We start from the raw sequence: 24,031 nt of genomic DNA on the forward strand, positions 1-24,031 counted from the left end.
TGCAGTTGTAGTGTGCATGGTCACAGTCAGAGGACTTTACTTAAAGACTACATGTGTATTTAAATGTGCACGAGATATAACAGTGTGTGGAAAGTCAAAATATGTACTAGCGATATTTTTGCTTAGTGACACTTAATCTAGCTTTTAAACGTTTGAACTGCAATTGAAGAATCACTCATTTACATCATTTTATACTTTAGGTTTTTATATATGTCTATATAAACAAATGTTTGAATGAAAGGGAGAGAGAGAATCTGCAGTTTATCTTCTGTACGCTGAGCTCAATCGCTCTATAAATGATATAAATGTCCAGCCTCACGGCCATTCAAGCTGCCGCTTTGTTTTCATTTGCTTCTTTCAGCCCTGTTTATGATTTAATTTTAAATGTATTTTGTGCTCTGAGATCATATTATTCAGAAGCGAAGTGATTTGAATAGATTTAAAAGTGATGATATAAGTTGCTTTGAAATGAATATTTAGGGGGTGTGTACACCACAGCATTTAAAGTCCTAATGATATCAAATGTGACCATTCCTTTTTTTAGTAATGTGTAAAAAAAAAGTAATTTAATATTGCAATATTTATTATAAACAATATATTGGTGTAAGTATTTTTTTAAACATTTATGTGCCCTCATGAAGTTCATTTTCTTTAAAAAAATCCAGATAATTTACTCACCACCATGTCAAAATGTTGATGTCTTTCTTTGTTCAGTCGAGAAGAAATTATGTTTTTTGAGGAAAACACTTCAGGATTCTTCTTACCCTAATGGACATTAATGGACCCCAACACTCAACAGTTTTAATGCAGTTTAAAATTGCCGTTTCAAAGGACTCTAAATGATCCCAAACGAGGCATAAGGGTCTTATCTAGCGAAACGTCCTGCGCAACCCGTGTAATGCCGTGGAAAGGTCACGTGTTACATATATGAAATGCACATTTGCAGACCATTTTAAACACTGAACTGACAAAAAGACATTAATTAGTATCATTCGACATACAATAATGTCATTACGGTCCTCTTTCTCCAGACTTGTAAACACTGGGGCGGAGTTTCGCATACATCATCCGTGACCTCTTGACATGATGACGTATTGCGTGAGGTCGCGCTGGTGCGTCACTGGACCGCAGGAAGACGAGAAGTTGTGGTTTAAAAGTGCATATTTTTAGCTTTCTAAAATGACAATTGTTTCCCTAGATAAGACCTTTATGCCTCGTTTGGGATCGTTTAGAGTCCTTTGAAAAAAACTGTTAAGTGTTGGGGTCCATTAAAGTCCATTAAAATTTGAAAAATCCTGGAATGTTTTCCTCAAAAAACATAATTTCTTCTCGACTGAACAAAGAAAGATATCGACATTTTGGATGACGTGGTGGTGAGTAGATTATCTGGGTTTTGTTTGAGAAAATGGACTAATACTTTAAACTTCAATAAAAGTCTGAAAATGTACTTCTGCCCTCTTGTGGCGATCGTTCTCTGATGACATCAGCTAGACGGCTTGGGCGGGATCATCTGTTAACTCCGCCCCCTCCAACTGTCAGTCTGCTGCCAGTTCCATTTCTGAATGAAACGCCTACTTTTGTATATCAAATCAAAGCACAGTGAAAAACACAAGCCACACCCACTATTTTCTTCGTGTGATATTCTGTTTCACTCTGAAATACGTCACAACACAGAAGTTGTATTGCGACTTTCGGTTTACAGAGACTTTAACCGCAACTGAAAACGCAAGACGTACACCAAATGTAGCCGCTTGCCTAGTGATTTGTTTGCTCTGATACGTCGTTTTTATCAGTCATTGTACGATGTGCCGATTGGTTATTGTGGTATTTGTCCCGCCCCTCCTTCACTGTGATTGGACGGCTAAGTAAAAGTGAGCGTTTCACAACATTTTTCTTGCGCCTTGGAAAAACGCCTTGGTGTACACACCCCCTTATTCTTTCTAATCCATAATTGTGATTTCTTTCTGTGTCTGTTTATCGATTCATCTCACGTCAGTCTTTCTGTCATTTGTTAAAGCTCATAAGGGTCTGCAGCGATTCGAGGCTTTGGAGCACAGTGATTGGCTGAGCTCAGGCCAGGCTGCGAAGGGTGTGGCCCCACGTCAGCGCTTTCTATACATACACGTTGTCAATAAAAAGGTCAGTTAGGTTAAATGTGATGTGAAGCTTTAAGGTTTGGGGCTTCGATATGATCTTTCAACACTCGCTGTGTCTTGACAGGTGACCCTGTACACGTATAACTGGTCCGTGGATCTGGGCGGTTCTCTGAATCAGGGTCTGTGCAGATTGGTGCATTGGCAGAACGCTCGGGCTCATGTGGTCAACTGCTTACTGAGCCAGAAAATGGGCCTGTTTCATCATTACTGCTTCTCTGATACACCTGCTCACGAGGACCTTAAGCAGGTCAGTACAATTGGGATCCCAAATCGTCTTTCCCCAACTTAGGTGTAGACTAACTCTGTATAGATCAGTGGTTCTCAAACATGGGGGGGGGGCGTAAGATGGTGCCAGGTGGGCCCCAGTTTTATGATATTTTGTTTAAAATGCATTCATTTTTTTAAATTGCAATTAAACCCCAGAAATATAAGGCTACTAACCAACAGCACTACATTGTATAATTGTATAATGTTATTAACGTAATTATGCTGTGTTCACATGTACACTGTTAATACACCTGACAAAACAGAGAAACTTTATGTTATAAAATATTGTATTGATTCTCTTGTCAAAAATGTCAGGATGTATCTTTAGAAAGCTGACAGCTTTTGATGTTTTTATCAAGAGTTTTTGTGTTGTAGTTAAAGACCTTTAGAGTAAACTCATTTGACATGTTTTTATGTCTTGTTTAAGGGCTCAGCATTTATTTGATAATTCCTGTAGCTCACCTGGCATTGCATTAGTAGTGCAAAAGGCCATGGGTTTGATTCCCAGGAAACACACTTATTTTGTCATAAAAAGCTTTACACAATATGATGATGTTATATTTAAAAGCTTTCCAGGTGTGCAGTAATATCACCTGTAAACTGATGCATCATGAATGTATTTGTATGTTTGTGATTGAAGATTAACACGACCCCGGCTCTCTGATCTTTCAGATGAAAGTTTCTTTCTTTATCATGTAGTTGTTTGGAGTTAAAGCAAAGTCCCTGTGTTCATGGTAAACAGGGTTAAAGTGTGTACGGTTGCTAGTATCACAGGGTATGAATGTCTGGAGTTTATTTTGTGTCAGATGATTGAAGGTTTTGAGATGTTGCTTTCTTTGACAGATGGGTTTCTGATGGCAGACAAACTCTTTTAAGACCCTAGATAGTGAGCAGCGAGACTGTGTTTGATCACTTTGTCGTGTTTGCCCTTTAAGGAAACAGGGTGATGGAGCAACACTGAGATCTTTATTGTTTTCTCTGTTGATGGCATCGTGTCAGTCAGCTCACGCATGCTACAGTGTTTGTTTGAACCTTTGTGTACAGAGAAAGAGAGAGAGAGGTGTAGAGATATGTGCTGAAAAAAATCTACTGATTTTATCTTCTACATGCGAGTTGAATAAAAGGACTCTGAGTTTGTGAGCTGATGATTTCGTATGTTTATCATTTATGTTAGTAATCTGACCATTGTTTTCACCATTAATCCAGGGTTCCCACGGGTCCTTGAAATCCTTGAAAGATTGTGAATCTGGGAGGGGAAATTCAAGGCCCTGGGAAGTTGTTGAAAATATACATACATAGATACAGGTCATTGCTTGAATCTATTTTACGCAAGAAGTTTTCTGGAAAAAAATCCATATTATTCCCTGTGTAGTGTAGGATAATATCATCAAATTTCTAGCCTAATAAGCACACATGCTTAACTGTTCGCTTAAAATGCTTATATCTTCTGTATGTGAATGTTGATTCATACCAAAATGCTTTTTTTGCATAGTTGTGTTTGACACATGAAAACGTCTCGGGTTACGTATGTAACTCTTGTTTCCTGAGAAGGGAACGAGACGCTGCGTCTCTCTTGTCATACTTCCTACGTCCCTGTAACGCCGTCTTTGGCAATATTTCAGATAGTGATGTACTTCCTAGCTTCCACGTCATGTCACGACATGTCTTTGTCGTTAAGCCTCACCATTGGTTAAATTTGATATACACATTCAGACACACTTACCCCTGGAGGCGTCCCCAAAGTGTCACCACAGTGACGCAGCGCGAGTTCCCTCGAAAGGAAACTGTAACAATGTATCTTTAAAGATAACACGATGTAACTTTACTCTCAGTTGAAATGTGTCCCCACATTTAGTCCTTGAATTTGAAGTTAACTAAGGTGTGTGAACCCTGTTAATCACTCGATGCCAAAAGATTAGCTTTATTTTTTTTTAAAATGGAGTATCAAAAATGATGTATTTCATTGTAATGATTTATTTCAATGCTAATTATTAATGGAGATGTGTTTAAGATTTATTAATTTAATATGTAATAGTGTCAAGTCAGTAAAATTGACAGACTTTAATGAAATACTTTACTGAGGTCACCTGTTTAAACACCTAAACAAATGAACAGCATTTACTGGCCTTAATTTGATTAAAACCTGTTTGACTTACTTTTCTTGCATGTTTAATGCTTAACTTTGATTTTTCTTTACAAAAAATGAAAAGTTTTATGTGTGCTGTGTACAATTTGTCCTGTTTTTCAAGCTTGTTGAGCAGAACATTGAAATTTCCCTAAAAATGCGGACAAAAGGACAGAGCAGTTTGTTTCCTCGTCTGTGATTCTGCACTTTTAATCTGCGTTCAGCTAATGAGTGCTGACAGAAGGCAGAGCCAACATAGCAGAAAATTTGCCCTGACCGTCAATCATCTGTCAAACTCCCAGGGGGCGGAGTCTTGGCAATAGAGGGCAGATCATTCGCCCATAGGGCATATCGGGCATCCAGGGAACACCGTCCTCCATTGTGGGGCATCTGGACTGACGGCTTATAGAAAAGCCTCCAACGTGTCCTACAGGAGTTTAACCAGCCGTCTAACTTCTAACTCACCCAAAAGTTCCCAAAAGAACAGAAAAAAGGCCTTGAGATAGTCTGAAAGGAGTTTAGTAGTTTTTAATCTCTTAATTTTGCTATGTTGGTCTAGTATGTGTTTTAACAGTCTGGGCATTATCACGCCACATAGAAGTTTGTTAATTTTGTGGATGGGGCTGAAGGAAAGTCCTCATAGTGGAAACATTTTTTACTGTGTTTGTATGCTGATGAATCACTATAAAAATAAACATACCATTTTGTACAAAGTTTGAATCAGGGTGAGGATAAAAATCAAAAACTGAGTTTTTGACAAGATCACAGTGAGATAGATGAGCTTTCAACCTGGCTCTTTGAAAATGAGAATTCAGTCATTGACATCAAAAGAGTCGAGAGGATCTGAAGGCCAAAGGAGATACACTGAGTCTTTCATGGGCAAAAAATGGAGCCAGCATTGTTTTTCTTTCATTGTTCAGTTTCAAAAGCCTGGTTTCCATTGCAGATTTGCGCAAAACTTTTGTGATATTTGTAAAATGATGCTGTTTCCATCAATTTTTTCTCTCACGATAAGTCGTTCCCAAAATCATGGCAAAGGATGTCGTTAGGTTTACGTAGATCACAGCTGATGCACTAGTCAATATTTTTAATCAAAGAGATGCAGGCATGTTAAGCATTAATAGCAAGGAAAGCCTCTTATACTTGTGAGCAATCACATTTGAGGTGTTTTTTGGGAAGTTATAATACATGTCTTTGAAAAATGATGATGTGACCTATGTACGTCAGGTGACCTTTTATTGCACTTTTGCGATAAATAATTTTTTCGAATTGCCTAAAAAAAAAACTTTTGCGAAATTGTTTCCATTGCAGTTTTGTGATTATAGATGGTTTCAGCAGCAACAACATAAACAAGTGGCTTTCATAGCCCAAACTGAACTACAAACGACTTAACCAAGCTAATAGTGTTGGGCGATATGCCCTATTTTCAGATCGTCCTATCGTCAGCCTGTGAGATCGGCGATACACGATATTATCGGGGGGCGTGGCAGTACTTTACTCTTTTTTTTATTTGTTAATTTTTACTCATTATAACAAGTCACTTGATGGGTGGACAAAAAAAACAAGACCGTAACACCGTCATGACCGCAACCTTCTTAAAACTGATGCCATTAAAGCGAGCGCGTCATTAAAACCCTATCATGATTACTTCATAACTGTAAAAACATGCATCTGCGCACGCACACACACGTGCGCGCACATACAAACAATTCAATGCATTTATTTAGTGCTGTTGCAGAAGAAGACTACACGTGTCAAGCAGTGGTGCTCTCATGAGGTGCCTTTTTTAAACGCATCGGTCCAGCGGAACGCGATCACATTTTAAACACAAACATATATTAAACACGAGGGACGTGTTGCTACAACTCATTGAAATGCATATCATAAACAGGATTAATACCTAGTGATCTGACTTCGGACAGACCGCAGCTCTCTGCACGTACACGAGAGTGAGAGAGAGAGACGCCAATATGCAGCGGGTCATATTTTAAACAAAAAGTAAAGTTTGCCTCAGCTCACATGAAACGCATTAAACTGAACAAATAAGGATTACTACTTTAGTTTATGTTCAGACTGCGGACAGAGGCGAGAGCGCGTGAACGTGAGACAGAGAGAAGCGCAGCTGCTCATGACGCGGCGCGCTGGATTTAGTGGTAGAAGGAGACCAAGACGCGCGCATTAAGGGCTGGTTATACTCGCGCTTTGGTCCGCAACGCAAGCCTCCGCGGATCGCGCGCGCGTCTCACCAAACGGAAGTGGCGTTTATAGTTAACGCGCTCGCCGTTGCACTATTTTTTTAACCACCAGGCGGCGACGCGAGCAATAAAGTCAAAAACAAACACAAAGAAGAGGATAGAAGAAGTCGTCCGCTGGAACAACCCTACTGCTTTTAACATTAGAGTTTGATATATATAAATATGAGAACATGAATAAAACAACAATCTTTTAAATATGTCTTTATTAAACATTATCATTTCATTAACGTTTTTATTAAACAAACAGTACAGACATCTTAAGGTTTATATTTTATTCCTCATCCAGTGTATCATTCAATACAAATTTAAGCCAAACATTCTGAATCATGTAAAATAATTCGTGTTTTAAACTGCAAAGTTTCCATACTTTACTTCCAGAGTGTCAGATAAATATATACATTGTTTTGCTTGGATTTATCAAAGAGATACGTCACAGGCTTGCCTGCTCGGACAGAATCGCCTCGAGTTCGGTCATTTTCGGATGTGGAGCCGAAAGTATACTAGGGACGTCCGCGTACGCGCGCCGTCCGCATGACGTCATTTTCGTCATCAAGAGGGTCCGCGTGCAGCCCAAAATTTGGCGGCGACCATAAACTAGGCTTTAAGTGCAGGTACGTGCAAGAAGGAATTCTCTCTTTACAAGCTCTCCGCGTAAAGTGAAGCCCACAAACCCTCATGTGAGGAACAGCATGCATTGTCGGTGTTAATATAAAATTATGATGATAATAATAACAACCATTCTCCAACTATCGTCTTGACTATCGCCATGAAAGCCTGCCATTGGCGATATGTCTGAAGATCGTCGATACACGATACTATCGTCTATCGGCACAACCCTACAAGCTAACGTTACTGTTGCTAAAAAAACTGCGTAAACTACAAATCGACTGCCAAATCTCTCTTTCCTCAGGGGAGATCCATGCTCGGCATCTCCCCTCATCTTTACAAAACCGAAACATTTTTCTTTTCCACATTGTATTTGTTCAAGAGGTCAGTTTATCGACTAGCAAGACCATTAAACGAACACAGACCTGAATTTAACTTCGGGCCAGGCTTGTAACTGTGACAATGCGCAAATGTCTATACATTTTTCTTTTTTTCAAATTGCCTGAAAAACAGCTTGTACAAGCATAAAAACGTTTGCAAAATTGACATTGGACGTATTCTTAATTTGCACAATTTAAAGAGTAATTGAAACCCAACTAATGTTGTAACTTTCTTCATTAATTGATGGTTTTCTTTATTTCCAGGATCCCAACCCTTTTCTTAGTTCCACAGTCGAGGCAGATGCTCTATTGAGGAGTCCGGTTCCTCCGGCTCTCGGTAAGGATCAGGGACGGTTGGGCAGCTCAGGTCGTGGTCTGCCACCTTTGGCTTTCCCCGGAGAGCTTGTGCCCTTTGATGAAGCTCTGAGAGATGTAAACACAGTAAGATCGTTGACCAATCAAGATGGGGCGGATATAGTCGCCCGCCATGGAGCACAACTTTTGGACGTCAAAGCAGTTGAGCGCAGAGGTACAGATACACCTTCAAACACTGTGTGACCAAAACAGAAGCACTGTAATGTAATATCAAAGCTGTTTTGTTGGAAAATAAACTAAGTTGCAACATCAGAAAGTGAAAGCAAGTGATGGTGACATTATGTCTTCATGTTTTCAGAGTTGGAAAGACAACTGAAGATTGAGAACTTGTTTGTGACGTGGCAGCAGAGATCAGCCCAGTCCAACATGCCAATCTCTGTAAGTTTGGACTTTTATATTTACCTTTATATTTAGCAGATGCTGTTATCCAAAAACTTTTAGGCCAAAAACGTTGCACTTGCACTCTTGGTTGCCATGCCCTCTGTGCCACAAACCAGGTAGCTACAAAGAAAATAAAAATTTTAATAAAGCATATCCAACTCGCTTGGCAAACCAAATAATGCATAAAATTAAGCTTGTGTAACTACAATCATCTTGCATGTTTTTCATTTTCAATAGTTAAAGGGTAGCCTGGGTGCCAGCCGATCTTAGCCCCGCCCACCACATTTGAAATACGGGGAAGATCGGTCTGGGGATTCACCGTTGAGGAGCTACTATGCGAATACCAAAACCGGCCGACGAATCAAATTGTGAGGGCGGGCTTTATACGATGATGGACAGATGATCAACAGTAACGTATCAACCACGTCACCAAAGAGCACGTGTGTTCAATCTGTTTACAATGAAATGGCTGCCGCTGGTGAATTCAGATGTGTGCATTCTGACATTGAGTCTGTTCTAAAAGATATCGACAGAGCATTGATTTAAAAAGAGGAACAGAGAAACGCGATCAAGGCATTTGTTTATGTTTTCGCCGTCCTTTCTATGGAGGACAAAGTTAAAGAAGCAACTGAAATGGGTATCATTGCGATGCAACTCGGTGTGCACGACGAGATGGATATAATTAGCGGTCGTTGCCAGCTTCTTTTCGGAAGCCCGGAATCGTGACTGCTGAATAAGTGGAGGGACATGCTAGGCTCCGATATTTTTCAAGCCAACGTAATGGGTAGCTATCGTCGTGGATGAAGTTCACCTAACGTACAAATGGTAAGAGATAGTCTTACTGTATGACTTAGTAAATACTTAATGTTGTGATATAAATGAAATGTTGTAAACATAGTAGGTGTTGATGTACCTTCGCTAACTCAGACTTAGTATAATTACAATGATGTTAGTATCATTGTAGCGAAATTACTAGCAGTTCGGTCAGGCTGCTAAAGACGCCATTTCAACATCACACACTCTGTTGCTCTGATTGGTCGTATGTCTATCCAATTGAGTGCAGAGGCATTTTTCGGTTGAGACACGCCTCATAATTTTAGCTCAATGGAGCGGTATCAGACTCAAATTCTGACTAGAATTGAGTATGACAACGTCAGGCTAGTTAAAGGGCATTTATTATGCAAAATCCACATTTACAATAAAAAACCACCCACACCTACTTCTTTAATCCCCATTAAACCATTTAAAGTGGCAGATGTCGATAATGAAAAAATGCTTGATATCGACGTTGATAATTAACCAGGGCGATAATTGATTGAGCCCTAAAAGACACGCAGTGAAAAATTTGCGCTGAAAAGGCGTTTTTGCGACTGACCTAATTGTATGCATTGACGCAAAATTTATTGGAGGACAGTATTTAAAGGGCACCTATGATGCAAAATCCACTTTTACAAAGTGTTTGGACATAAATGTGTGTTGGCAGTGTGTGAACACTACAACCACCCTACATTAAAATAAATCTACCCCCTACTTCTTTTTAACCTCTCGACGTGCCTAGCCTACTGTCTACAAACAATAATAATATTAACAATACTATACATCATATAAAAGGTCTACGGCAGGGGTCGGCAACTGGCGGCCCGCGGGCCAAAAGTGGCCCGCCAGCAATATTTTCTGGCCCGCCTGATTAATTTGAAGTCCGTTTTTTTTTTTTTTTAATCAGACTTTTTTATTTTACAATAACAGTTTACAAAAATGTCCCCGTGTATCATTCCTTCATTCGTTTTTTCAAATCAAAACCAAAAAGAAAATAAAGAAAAACGACTTGTTTTTCTATTATTTATTTCCTGAACTAAAATCAAACGACTCATTTTCTGTGCGCTCAGATCAAAAATAAAAAAATGAATGAAAACGGGTTCGGACAAATTTTAATTGAACACCTTAGCAGACATATACCAATGAAATAAATTTAAACAGATCAGGTACTAACAGATTACATTTTAATAAGGGTTTTAATAAGGGTTTGAATAGCAACCATGCTTTCCTGTAAGTCTCATTAGCTTACAGTCCGACTTTTGAACTTTTTTCATTATTATTTATTCGCGTATATTATTATTATTATTATTATTATTTATTGCTACACTGACAAATAGCAAGAATGTCCTGAAAAAAATGCGTATAATAGCTATCTTAACGGGCCGCTTTTTCTCGTTCTCTTTCTCTACCAGCGCATCCGCGATCATAACTGTCATTAGAGTTTGAGCATACTTCTAAAACACAATCGATCAAATAATTGCAGAGGTATGACTTCATGAATCATTTGCAAATTTACCTCGTAAATCATGTCAATTCATCACGCGTGAAGACGTTAAACTCAGTGACATTGCAAATTACTGAAAAGTAATTGCTGGCTTTTAGAAACCACTACAAAATATGATAAAATAAACTCTTTAACTGCAATAATATTTTAACTAATACACTTTTAAAGTAGATTTGAAAGGAATACTGTTGTTTTCTGCTACTTGAACTTGGGGCTCGAGCGCCCGACCTAAGGTTCGACCTGCCTTCGAAAACAGCAAGTCAAGTTCGTTTACCGTTAATTATTAAGAATAAATGGGCAGGTAAATTCGTTAAAAAAATGAAAGTAATCCGCCAAAATATGGTTTTACATGTCTATTAAAATAAAGCCATTATTAATTTTCCTAACGCATAGTTCTTTGATCTTTACCTCCGTTTAAAACGTTATAAATTTGGCAAAGGAGGATGTTCAGCAATTTGAACAGCAACTCCGCAACCAACTCGGTTTATGATGGTGAGAAATTTGAGTGAGAGGCTTTGTCCTATTTAATTTATTATTTATATTTCATTATAAATACAATGAATACAATGTTAATATAATATTTTTATTGGCACGAACACAATTTTTGTATAACATTTAAAATTATCTGTCTCTTTTCGTTAGAGACATTTGAATGTGAGATTCTGGAAACGAAACGTGACGTTAAGTTTTGCGGACCCGTCAGGTTGGGAAATAAAGCGAGTGAACACAAATGAATCTATGAATAGAACCTTGTCGGAGCTGGACAAAAAACAGTCCAGCGGAGACCTCCTTAAACCTTAGGTGTGTATGTGTGTGTCCCGGATAAATATTAATAAAAAAAGGAATAGTTCAAAAGTCGGACTGTAAGAGTATTTCATGAGAGCATAAATGCCTGTAATATTACCACTATAGTACTTGATCTGTTTAAAATTGATATATTATGCCTATAAAGGAGTTAAATAAAAAAAAAGTCTAATCCAGTAATTAATTTTTTTATCTGAGCACACAATCAGAAAACCCGTGGTGGTTAATTTTTTCATTTTTGTTTTTAATTTGAAAAAAAAAAACGATTGAACGAATGATACACAGACCCATTACCATGTTTTTAGCAATTTTTAATGCCGTCTTTCGTCTTTTAAATAGGAAATAAAGACAATGTTTCTTGACAAAAGATCAGATAGCCTATACTAGGCTAATTCAAAATAAGACGTAAGTGTGCCAACAACAGTTGGCCCGCCATCTACTGGCTAAAAAAAATATTGGCCCGCGGCCAAAGTTACTTGCCGACCCCTGGTCTACGGGTTTAACATCAGTGTATGGTCTCTGTTTTGAGATACAGATGCTCCAGCATCATAAATGTAATATTTTGTGACAGAAGTCCGCATGACAACATGCAAAATATAAACGGGACTCCTTACCTTTGTGTTGGTATAACGATCGCGAATCTAATCCAGTCTGTTTCAGATGTGTGAATAGCTCATGAAAACCGTCTAATAGAATACATCCAATGACCACTTATGTCCACAAATGCGTATAATCCGTGAAATATAGATATATTGTCTATTGTTTAAATCAGATTTCACATGCACGTCTTGTAATAGAATATAATATACAATCTGAGGACTATTTATGTCGTAACACTTGTATATGAGATTACACTCAAGTTCAAACTCGCGGTGAAACTTTGTTTCTAAAAGAAGGCGGGAGTATAATACATAATATCCAAACAGTGCTGTCAAATATTGTGACGTCATTTGACTTTATCATTCCTCCAATGACTTCATGGAAAATATTGATAGACAGAACGTGTAGCCAATTAGATAACGAATCCAACGAACTTTGTGTGACGTTTTATTTCCTGGTGTGGAAACGGCATTTTATATACGCTTACATAAGAATAAACAATAATAAGAATGAACGTGTATGCATGTAAACAAAAGACTTTTATTTTGGGGCTGACTGGCACTTGTCTTACAAAAACTCTTGCAAGAACCTCATTTTTGGGCCTATTGACTTCAAACATGAAATATAACTTCTTTAGACTTGTGGCTTTGGCATCATTGCATTTCTAGGTTTCACACACATATTTATCATTAAGATTTTGTCATGTTATGCAAAAAATGTTTCATTACAATGTACTTCAGGCTCTCTAACTTTTTAAATTTTTATCTTAAAATAATTTTGAAACCTGGAAAATGAAGCTCAACGTCTCAGTTATGCTTATACTCTAAATGGTTTAGTAAAAACAGCCCTTTAAGTGAAAGAAGGTCTTTTCATGGTTTGGGCCAGAGTGGGGGTGCTTTTCAAGAGGTTATCACCATTAAACCAAAGCAGTCTCATTACACATGCTGTTTTGATTCTCTTGTTAATGTGATGTCACACAAACTAAGCCCCGCCCACAGCCACTGCACATTGTAGGACAAGTGCTGCTAAAGACACTATTGTCTCAAACTTTATTCACAGGAATCAGATCTTTTTTTAACCAAAAACAGTTCCTCATTTGTATTTAAAGGTACACAGATAAACTTTATTGCTTTCGCATAAATAGGGGCATTTTGGACAAGCTATAACAAAAGATCTGTGGTGTGTTTTGAGCTAAAACTTCAGACACATTCTGGACACACCTGAGACTTGTATTACATCTTGTAAAAATGATCATAATATGAAGAGTTTGGTTCCAAAACGCAATCAATCCATTTTGACCAATTTGGGTAAACGTGTTTTCTATACCAAGAAAGTGACGAGATGAAAACAACTATTTTCTGTTACAAACTTTCACATAGCATCTTTAGGTTATAATAACATAAAACATTTAAATCCATAATTTGATTTTCAAAGATTTATGATAAAAACTGATTTTTTTCGAAATGCTATAAATCTATTGAATCAATGTATAAATGTGCATTCATCTTTGCCATGTTATATTCATTTAGTTGACTAGTGGTATACACTGATTAAAAAATAAACATTAGTGTGTATTCAAAGCGACGCCATTATTGTTTACAATGCGTGGAATGGTGCGCTGTGATTTGATGAGCAGATTTATTGCATTCTGCAGAGAAGGAGGACTGGCGTTTATTGCGTTTTGGGGGGGAAAATGACAGAATAACACGGCGGATATCGGATTTTGCATAAAATTAAGAATTTACTTTTAAATATTGACCTGATATAATACTGATTTTGGTGGTAACATTATTGCATTTTGGATTCAAACTCTTCATTAATTTAAAAAGATCTTGTGTATCTTAACATATTACAGTGCCATTATTTGTCTTAAAATGCACACCAGTGTTGTTTTTTGTAAGCTATGTTTGTAAAACTACTTAAAATGTCCTAATACAACTAAGGCCTAGTCCTGGATTAACCTAAACCCTGTCTGGGAAACTGCCTCTATATGTATCTGTTCTCTGCTGGTTTAGTCACCTGTCATCACAGGTAACCTCCTGTCCTGAGATGCATCACGCTATTTCTCTAAATAAACTGCTCAGAATAAATGACCTTTTTAATGTCTCTACATGTATATGAAGACTCATATAAAGGTGTGTGTGTGTCTGTGCACATGCTGTGAAGTGATGCATTACTGTCTGAACGTTATTATTTTCCATCACACTTTCAGTACATGCTTTTCTGAGTGCCTCATCAATTCAAGATACAATCCAATGCCTGCGGATTTCAGTTTTAGGCACGCATACGGACTCACAGATCCATGCGTGTGTGCAAGGCCCGCTTGAATTTAATGATGTGAGGAGGGAACATTAGGCAATTCTATAGTGTGTGACGTTACTTACATAATCTCACTGTTATCTCATAACTTTTCTTGTCTGCGTGTATGCGTACAGGTAACGGATTTGGACACGCTGAAGCAATCGTCTCGACTGGTCCATTACTGCGCCACTCCACTACTCTTTGACTCTGTGTTTCGGAAACAGATTCAAGAGGAGCAGGTCGTCCAGCCACAAATGAAGGTCTCCTCTTTATTTATAGTTCACCCAAAAGTGAACTTTTCGTTAACATTTACTCTTATGTTGAGTTTCTTTATTCTTTTGAACACAAAAGATGATATGGTTCCTCCTATGTTTCACTGTCTGATCGCAGAAAAGGCATCGCTCCAGCGACTCCACGGCGTCCGGTAGAGATCGCAGCTACAGTACAGATTCGGCAGACACGCTGCCCAGTCGACTGAAGGACGAGCCGTGGCTGCAGGAGATCTCCAGTATGTTCATGCAACAGTACGTTCAGTATCTCCAGAGCACGGGCTTCATCCTGGTCCAGGTCCGACCGCAGTCGCCCGCCCGCAGGTCTGCCAGCATGTCATTCACTTTACTTTTACTCTAGTGCGCCCCTGTTTACCGTATATTTACCATAGTAACATTAGTGTAAGTCAACAATTATTGTTAATGTGATAAACTAATCTCAATCTCTCTATCTCTCTCTCTGTCTCTCTCTCTATCTATCCCTAGCATTGCTCGAGCGAGAGCCGCCCTGTTGAGTTCTTTATCTACTGAAGGCAGATCTTCCTTCTCCTCATTTTCATACAATAAACAGAAAAGTGAGGAAAGTCCCAAGGTACAAACTAAATCACACTCATGACATCATTATACGTATCAGTTCTTCACACATCATATGTACAGTTCAGTTTATCATGATTTGCATCCACATTTCACCTGTGTTTCCACTGTGTCCCTGTGTCCACCAGAGGGTTTTTTCCTGTGATCAGCATCCTGGTATTTGTATGAATAGAGGAGATCACACCGGTTTATATTGCCGCTTTATGTAACATATGGCAATATGGCTGCTCTAGTCCCTCCTCCCAGTAAAGAGAACCAATCGTCAGCCATTATAGAATGACATCATCTGGCGGAGGGACTTTGTGCAGCATATGGCAGGTCTTGCTTTAACAAGACCTGGGGGCATTGCTTAAAAAGACTTTGGTGTATGTTTTCAGCGCTCATTTTTTCCTTTATCACCGAATTTCATTATTGATTAGATGGTCTGTGACGTCACATGCTCCCACACCACTGTCGTACACTTCATACACGCGTCCGCCTCATACAGTGCGAGCTGCATGCTTAAAGTCGGGCACGTTTGCTTCATACAACACGATCTGCATGTTTATCAGGCGCTTTTTCACACCGCGAAACCAGCTTGTTTTAAAGCAAGGCAGCCTTGCCCGAACTGCAACATTGCATTTTTGGCGAAGTTCTGGATTGGGCTACTTTTAAACTGTTTAATTCTCATCAAGGTCTAAAGTTGAAGATTAAAACGGGATTATTAGTCTGTGGCAAAAACTGCACAAACTTTATTATTTAAGGCCTAAAATATCAAAATCAAAAAGATTATATTAGTAAAACTCTGTAGTAGCATGTGACTTTGCACTTTTTAAAGGACACCTAATTTAGTGCCTAGTAAAAAAACTTGAATAGAGTAATATTTATGTTTTTATCCGATTAATCGACTAATTGAAAAAAAGAATCACCCGATTAATCGATTAATTATGAAAATAATCGTTAGTTGCAGGCGTATAACATAACAACCAGCCAACAATACAAAACCCTTAGCTGAAGAAACGCTGTCAAGTCGGCATTGCCTGGCGTTTTTAGCCGCTATGATGGACACATGGCCTAACAAGTTTCACAAACTTCAACGCTTTGTACTTCTACCAAAGAATAAATAGATTTCACTTTACGCTTGCCTTTTAAAGCAATCGTTAACCAAATATGATAATGTTCAAGCATCTGGTGCAACTTGTCAAGTTGAAGTAAAAATGTTTATTTTCTCTTACAGCAGAGCAGTAACTCCAGCTCGACGTCGTATCACCTGCAGAGGGCGCTGCCGGGAGGCATCGTATTAATGGAACTGTCGTTTCAAGTAAGACCTTCATTTGTCTTTACGTCTCACAGTGTTCAGAGATCAGGGCACCGAATCAGCCTCTTAGCACATCAGCTGAGCTTTTCACAAGAACGCTGTGAAAGTCTCAATGGAGAAGCGGCTAAGATGTTTAATGGAGTCTTTCTCTCTCATAAGCTATTTAGGGTTATTAATATTTAACTGCACATATTTGCAAAGGAAATGCCACGTCATCTCTTCCTGAGCTCTTTTCATCTGTGATGGATCTCGCTTTTTCTGCTTGGTCCTTGGTTTAAAGATATTAATGGGACTTTGGTTTGTACATATGGGTGATTCTCACGAAAACTTGGTTTTAAAAATGTCAAGCATGAAAATGTAAAAATTGCTTAAATTTACTTTTTTTCCCACCAGACATTGAAAAACAAAGTCTGGAGTAAATGGGAACATTAATTCAAAAACTTTTACTTATCATTTAACACTTTTTGTAACATAATTAAAAAATTAGTCCTAAAAAATCTCATTACCGCAACAGTCAGAAAACATCAACACATATTTTCAAAATGACATGACAAACCTGAAAGAACATAATTTGGAGATTCTGCACATGCATTTAAAATCAAAGAATTATGCTTCTATTAATTAAATTTACATTTAATAAGCATCTGTTGCGGTAATGATAATCAAAATGTCGTGTAAGCATTCTGACAAGACAATATTTCAAATTAACTGTAAAAAAATGATCTGGTAGCCATCTTAAAGTAACTAATCCATGTGCTTGGTCACTCAAAATCAAACTTTATTAAAATTCTGTATGTGTGCTTAAACTGTTCTCAAAAAGTGTTGTGGAGGATGAGAACATCAGGCATGGACACATCATTTTCCTAATTTTTCTTCATTATTATTATACATGAATATTCAGTAAATATTTTTTCTGTCATCTAAAGTAGTCTAGCAAAACATCCATTTATTTTTTTCCTAATATTTTTGTGTTAATTTGATTAAATTACAACATAACGCATGTTCAAACACAGCCGGACAAAATTGCGGTAATGAGAATTTCAGCAGAAAATGAGATAAAATTTACAATTATAAATTCTTATGTTGAAATCACACATTGTGCAAGGTAGAACACAGTATTGTGTTAATTCTGATGCTTTTTAATGTTACTATATTACACATTTTAAAGCTAAAATCATTAGTGCCGTGGTGTTTCAATGGTTTCGTGACATTCACCCATATACTGAGCAGTGTAAATGAAAGTGTTTTTATAGGCAATATATATTTTTAACACACAAAATGTAGGTTTTAAACAAACAAACATACGTTCAGCCAAAAAAACATGAAAAAGCTCAAAATCAATAGTCCAACTAAAACAAACATTGATCACCATAATGTTGACTTTAGCACATCACTACATGTATTTAGCCCGTCATGTGTATGTGGTTCGTCATTTCAAAATATGTGTTTGGTGCATTATGTGAACCATGACGTCAAAATAAGTAGCAAAATAAGTGCCTGCTGCAGATGCGTCTAAAGGGTTTATGATAAAAATTATGCTTGCGTTTGCCAGATACTCACCTATTTCATGTGTAATCAGAGTTTAGTGTTAAATTAGTGCAAGTATTTTGTGAACATGAGCGTCTCTTTTATCATAAACTGTTTTGACGCGTATGCAGCAGGCACTTATTTTGACAAGTCGCATGATGCACATGGTTCACATGAAGCAACGAACATATATTTTCAATTCGGCACCTCTGAAGAGAAGTCACCAGCTGCCACTGTTCGAGTCATTTCAGGTTGGGTACATTTATTTAAACCTTAAAAGATGTCAAAACACCTGATGCGAAAAACGCAGAAAACTGAACCCGATCTGGATTTTTTTATGGTGGACTAAAGTTTCTGACGCAGTGTGTAAATGTGATTGATGCTACACAAGGTTGTATTCATTTTTTAATGTGCGAAACTTTCTGACCCAATGTGCAAAGATCTTGACATGTATATGTTACTCTTGAATATGATGATCAGTTTTTCTCTTATTTCTTTCAAGGATCCTATTTCTGTGTAAAGCAGTTTGCATTGGAGTGCTCGAGGATACCGATGGGTCAAACGGTTAATTCTCAGGTAACTGTACAAATAAATCATATACAACACAATGTATATATGTTAGTATAAAGAGAATGCTTAAGAGTATGTACACTACAATATGTTTTCTGTATTGTCTGCTTTATGTGCCTGTCTGTAATCTTTGTGGAGGAAAATCTGTATTATTAGAGCGAAAGATTTAATACAGCATCAAGAAATACTTCACGCAAACCTCATATACTCGCCCTCATGGGTGTTACACATCAAAAGACGCTCTACATGTTTATATTCAGATATTAAATATAAGATTATGTGTTTTTATGAGTTTTGGATTCTTCGGTGTATTGTAAGAGATATCAAATGAAGAGATGTAGCCGATTGGCTGTGATTTTTGATTGATGTTGTGAAGTCACAGCATCACTTTTAGCATAAAATTGCAATCTTTTGGCGCTGGAATCTTGTCGTGACACAGGATGCTGTTATTGTGTTTTATCGTCTGAGCTTCAGTCCCTGTTCGCTTTCACTTACACACAACAGCATCAGTGGATTTTATCTTATGAGAAAGAAAATGAGTATATGTATGTGATGACTGTTCAGATCTACATCCCCAAACTCTTTAATCTTAACAACATGTTGAAATCTTCTCCATTGTTAGTGAGATCAGATGGTCAATGGTTGTTTCGTTCTGTCTGATGTTGTATTTAATGTGTAATTGGTCCAGGTTGGCTTTAAATGAGGGGTAATTAAGTGTAAATATTGGTAAATGTCCAGATGTTTGTCAGCAGGATGCATTGGTTTTCTCCTTCAGCGCAAAAGCCTGTAAGGTGTCTCTCAATACCAGCTGCTCGTATCCAACAATTAAATCTTAAATGGCTGTGTTTGTTTGCTTCTTTTAAATGCAAAGAGAGTTTTTAGGGCAAACAGAAATTTCGTTTTTTACGATCATTACACAGAAACAACTTCAGCATTATTTTTATTTTTTTAAGTTGCACCAGGGGCCTTTTTTGCAGCAACTGTGTCGAAGTAAAAAAAAAACATAGTTTGTACATAGAGTTTAACAAAGCAACCGTTAGGTTGTGACTTAGTGACCCCTTACGTCAAAACGAAGTATTTACGAAAGCCTCCGATCGGGAGTAACGGTTGAAATAAAATAGTGACTGACTGAACTAAATCAACAAGATCTTGTTTTACTCAACAGACTTGATTATGATAATACAGACATTTATACTAGCTTATATTTCAAGAGAGAGCACATTATATGAATAAATTACCCGTCCTAAAGTGCACATGCTCACCCTTTTGTGTGCATCGCTCCGTGCATGTCGATTAAAATCATATATAAATGTAATTTATTATGTTTTTGTAAAGAATTTATGTATTGATCAGTGGTTGTTTTAAATACAGTTTCTGAGTTAAAATACACATTCAGTATTATTTACATAAATATACATATTTAAATTACATATTTTTCCATTGCAATAGTAAAAACAATACAAATAAATGTGACTTGATATGCCTCTTATGATATTTATAATAAAGCAGTGTAGTATTGAATATAAACGTTTATTTAATAAAATTGCTTGAGGCAAATTAAAGGCGGAGTCCACGATGTTTGAAAAACGCTTTGGAAAAGGAGTCGGGCCGACTACCAAAACACACTTATAGCCAATCAGCAGTAAGGAGCATGTCTACTAGCTGACATCCTTGCCGGGTTGCGTATGTGTGGGGCGGGTCTATCAACAGAAGGTCCAGATTCTATTGGGGTAGGGGCGTGTTTGTTTAGGTGATTTCAAATATCAACATTGGCTTTCAAACATCGTGGACTCCGCCTTTAAGTCAAACTGAAATTTACAGCATTTCAACAATTTCTGCTCACAAATTTAAAGGCTGCTATTGGATTATTGAATGTTAACATCATGTGATTATGCATTACTTATGAAGTATGTATGTAGGCCAGGAGAGGTATTGAAATTTTTTGCAATGCGCATGCATCGAACGTCTATCTGTGTATGCATACGAGTCAAATAAACTATGCTTGGCCAGGCTTGGGCGTTCGACCGAGCATAAAAAATAATGAAGTCTACTCCAGGCTTTAAGAACAAATGGTGCAACTTAATAAATTACATTGTGGACTTTACGTTACAAATTACATAAGAACTTAAAGGGACAGAAAGTAGGATTTTAAGTGTTATTTAAGTGTTTTTATTCATGAATATGTCCTCGTTGGTGTCAAATGACCTCTGCCAGTGATCTGACTTTTCTTTGTAAGCTTAGAAATTCTTCTCTTTACTTTCATTGAAGCATCCATATCGTTCCACCGTATTGATAAACTATAATTGCAGAGAGGGACAAAAAGCACTAGCCTACCGCAACGTGTTTTCATTCAGAACACGTGAACCAGCTGAAACGGACCAGGAGATCAGTGAGTACATAACGGCTATCGTAGTTGCAACACGCATTTGGAAAAGCGAGGCGCTAGAGAGCACTATTCATTTGGATGCAAAATACAATTTCACCACTAGATAAGGGGTAAATCCTACTTATTGTCCCTTTAAAAAATCCAGATAATTTATTCACCCCCATGTCATCCAAGATGTTTATGTCTTTCTTTGTTCAGTCGAGAATATATATATTTTTTTTAGGAAAACATTCCAGGATTTTTCTCCATATAGTGGACTTTAGTGGACCTTAACGGTTTACAGTTTCAATGCAGCTTCAAAGGGCTCAAAACAATCCCAACCGAGGCATAAGGGTCTTATCGGTCATTTTCGTAAAAATAAGTACTTTTAAACCACAACTTCTCGTCTTGCAGTAACCATGTGATGCTCCAGCGCGACCTTACGTATTACATAATTACGTGGAAAGGTCACGCCTTACATATGTGAAACGCACACTTGTGGATCATTTTAAACAATAAACTGGCACAAAGACATTTATTAGTATCATTCCACATACAACAATGTCTGAATGGTCTTCTTTCTCCACACTTGTAAACACTGGAGCGGTAGTTTCACATACATCTACGTGACCTTTCCACGTGATTACTTAATACGCAAGGTCACGTTGGTGCGTCACATGGCTAGTGCAAGTTGTGGTTTAAAATTACATATTTTTATTGTTGTTGTTTTTTTTTTGTAAAAATGATGATGGTTTAGCTAGATAAGACCCTTATGTCTTGGTTGGGAGTCTGTTGAAGCTGCATTGAAACTAAGGCTGTGCCCATTAATCGTGTGTTCCATTAAAAATAATCGATTCTGAATCGCAAGGCTGCGATTCTGTGTTTCATTCACAGCTTGTGTGTGTACAACACCGTTTTGGTTAGTAAGAAGTCCTTATCAGTCTAAAATCATTATGAGTCTGAGTCGTTTATGACGTGCATTTAAAAAAGCAACGCTCGTTAAACAAAATCTTTCAATATATTCTTTATTATCGTGAAAATACATTAAACAATTTGAAGAAGAGCGAAATAAATAGGGATGCACGATATATCGGCTGACATATCGTTATCGGCCGATAACTGCTTATTTTTAATATTAACAGTTATCGGTCTGATAGCAAAATTAGGCCGATAAATGAAAGCCGATAAATTATGGATTATTTTGGTTTGTTGAACCACTTTACTTGCTTGCTGGCCATGTGGAGTTTTGATTGGTGCTTTCTGTGACATAGCACGAAGATGACACATGTTGCGGGCTTAAGCTAGTCTAGCGCAAAGACAAGAGTTTTTCATTGTGAAAATAATATGAATATTTATCGGCCTATAGATATCGGTTATCGGCCCCCAAATTTAAAGAGTTATCGGTATCGGCCAAAATTTCCATATCGGTGCATCCCTAGAAATAAATATTCTTGTAGATATTTCCTGGAATAGTGTTTGTAATGGTACTTTTGTGGCACAAATTGAGTTTCTCCACGAGAGCGCCCTCTGGTGTTTGGATGTGCCATTGATTTCACTGTAAAGGGGGTCGCACGCAGGACGCGCAGCTCAGCGCCGTGCTGTTCTAAAAAACACGAACGCATTGTTTTCTATGAGTATACGCACACCGGCGCCGACAGGTGTTCGCGCCGCCCAGCTACGACTCAGGTAGTTGCTCAAATCCCTGTCGTGCCACAGAGTGCCACTCACATAGTTTAACATAAAATAACGTCATATTTGTCCCAACTCATTAACGATTAACATTGGCTGCTAACGTATATTTAGCATTCTGACGAAGCTCGCGCTATTTAATGTGCACTTCCGGTTTACGAGACCTCCGAGTTGTCCTAGACGCTGAGCTGCGCGGCCGGTGCGCGACCCCCTTAATTCATTCAAATTAATTAATTGAGAAAACGTGCATTTGCATGATTAATCGTCACAGCCCTATTTGAAACAGGAAAATGTTGAGATCCAATAAAGTCAACTATATGGAGAAAAAAAACTTAATGTCATCTCAACTGAACAAAGAATGACATAAACATCTTGGATGACATGGGGGTGAGTAAATTATTTGGAAATTTTATTTTTTAAGAAAAGCTGGTACAACCCTACCCAGATGAACTTGATTTTGCCCCACTTGGTTTTGTGATGTTACATTAGTGCAGTCTATATCTGACATTTCCATGCAGTATTCACACAGCAGTTAGCTAGAATGAGTGTGGGAATCACAGATGGCTGAGAAGGTCATGTTGGTCCACCTCATACCTCATCATCTCTTACGTCACTTCCTGTAACCTCACCCTCATGCACCAGTGCAGCCCGTCGCGTGACGGGCAACTTTGGCACATCTCCATTGTGTTCATTTTTGTGTGAATTGACCTCTAACCTCGCTGTGTGGCACGTTTCTCACCTGCCTCTCTTGTGTGTGTTGTCTTCTGTGTGTATGTGTGTGTGCATTCGGATCTCATCCTTTCTTTCCATCAGGGTTCTCTTCTCAACAAACCTCCTAGCAAGCCGTTGCCCGAGGTGCCCGTGGGCTCCGACTCTGCGGTACGTCTCTGAATACTCGGGGCGGGCCCGTCTCCCATCGATCAGGCTTCAGTCTTTCCCTCAGGCTCCTCCCCTGTGTAGTGCCTGGCTCCTCCCCTTTTCTGCTGAAGCGTTTCTTCCCAATCATACGATTCTTTCCCGATTCTGTAAATGTCAACCTGGTTAAATGTGTCGCTTTTCCTCAAAAATGAAAGCCAGTGATTTCTTTGCTTTGCTTGATGATTACCCTTTCTTTTGCTTTTGTTGAATGTTAATTTGAATCTGTGCATTT

The 24,031-nt window shown here is 38.0% G+C and overlaps 1 protein-coding gene across 1 annotated transcript in view; it reads left to right on the forward strand.

The window, feature by feature from the left end:
* szt2 (SZT2 subunit of KICSTOR complex) overlaps window positions 1-24,031 on the forward strand; it is a 115,091-nt gene that overhangs the window by 72,322 nt on the left and 18,738 nt on the right. The window contains exons 59-68 of the mRNA XM_073870658.1: window positions 2,018-2,139; window positions 2,221-2,403; window positions 8,054-8,318; window positions 8,463-8,542; window positions 14,705-14,830; window positions 14,961-15,163; window positions 15,326-15,431; window positions 16,650-16,727; window positions 18,753-18,833; window positions 23,695-23,760. Coding sequence (XP_073726759.1) covers window positions 2,018-2,139; window positions 2,221-2,403; window positions 8,054-8,318; window positions 8,463-8,542; window positions 14,705-14,830; window positions 14,961-15,163; window positions 15,326-15,431; window positions 16,650-16,727; window positions 18,753-18,833; window positions 23,695-23,760 — 1,310 coding nt within the window. The remainder of the gene's footprint in view (window positions 1-2,017; window positions 2,140-2,220; window positions 2,404-8,053; window positions 8,319-8,462; window positions 8,543-14,704; window positions 14,831-14,960; window positions 15,164-15,325; window positions 15,432-16,649; window positions 16,728-18,752; window positions 18,834-23,694; window positions 23,761-24,031) is intronic.

The sequence above is a fragment of the Misgurnus anguillicaudatus genome, chromosome 8 (assembly GCF_027580225.2).
Source record: "Misgurnus anguillicaudatus chromosome 8, ASM2758022v2, whole genome shotgun sequence".
NCBI lineage: Eukaryota > Metazoa > Chordata > Actinopteri > Cypriniformes > Cobitidae > Misgurnus > Misgurnus anguillicaudatus.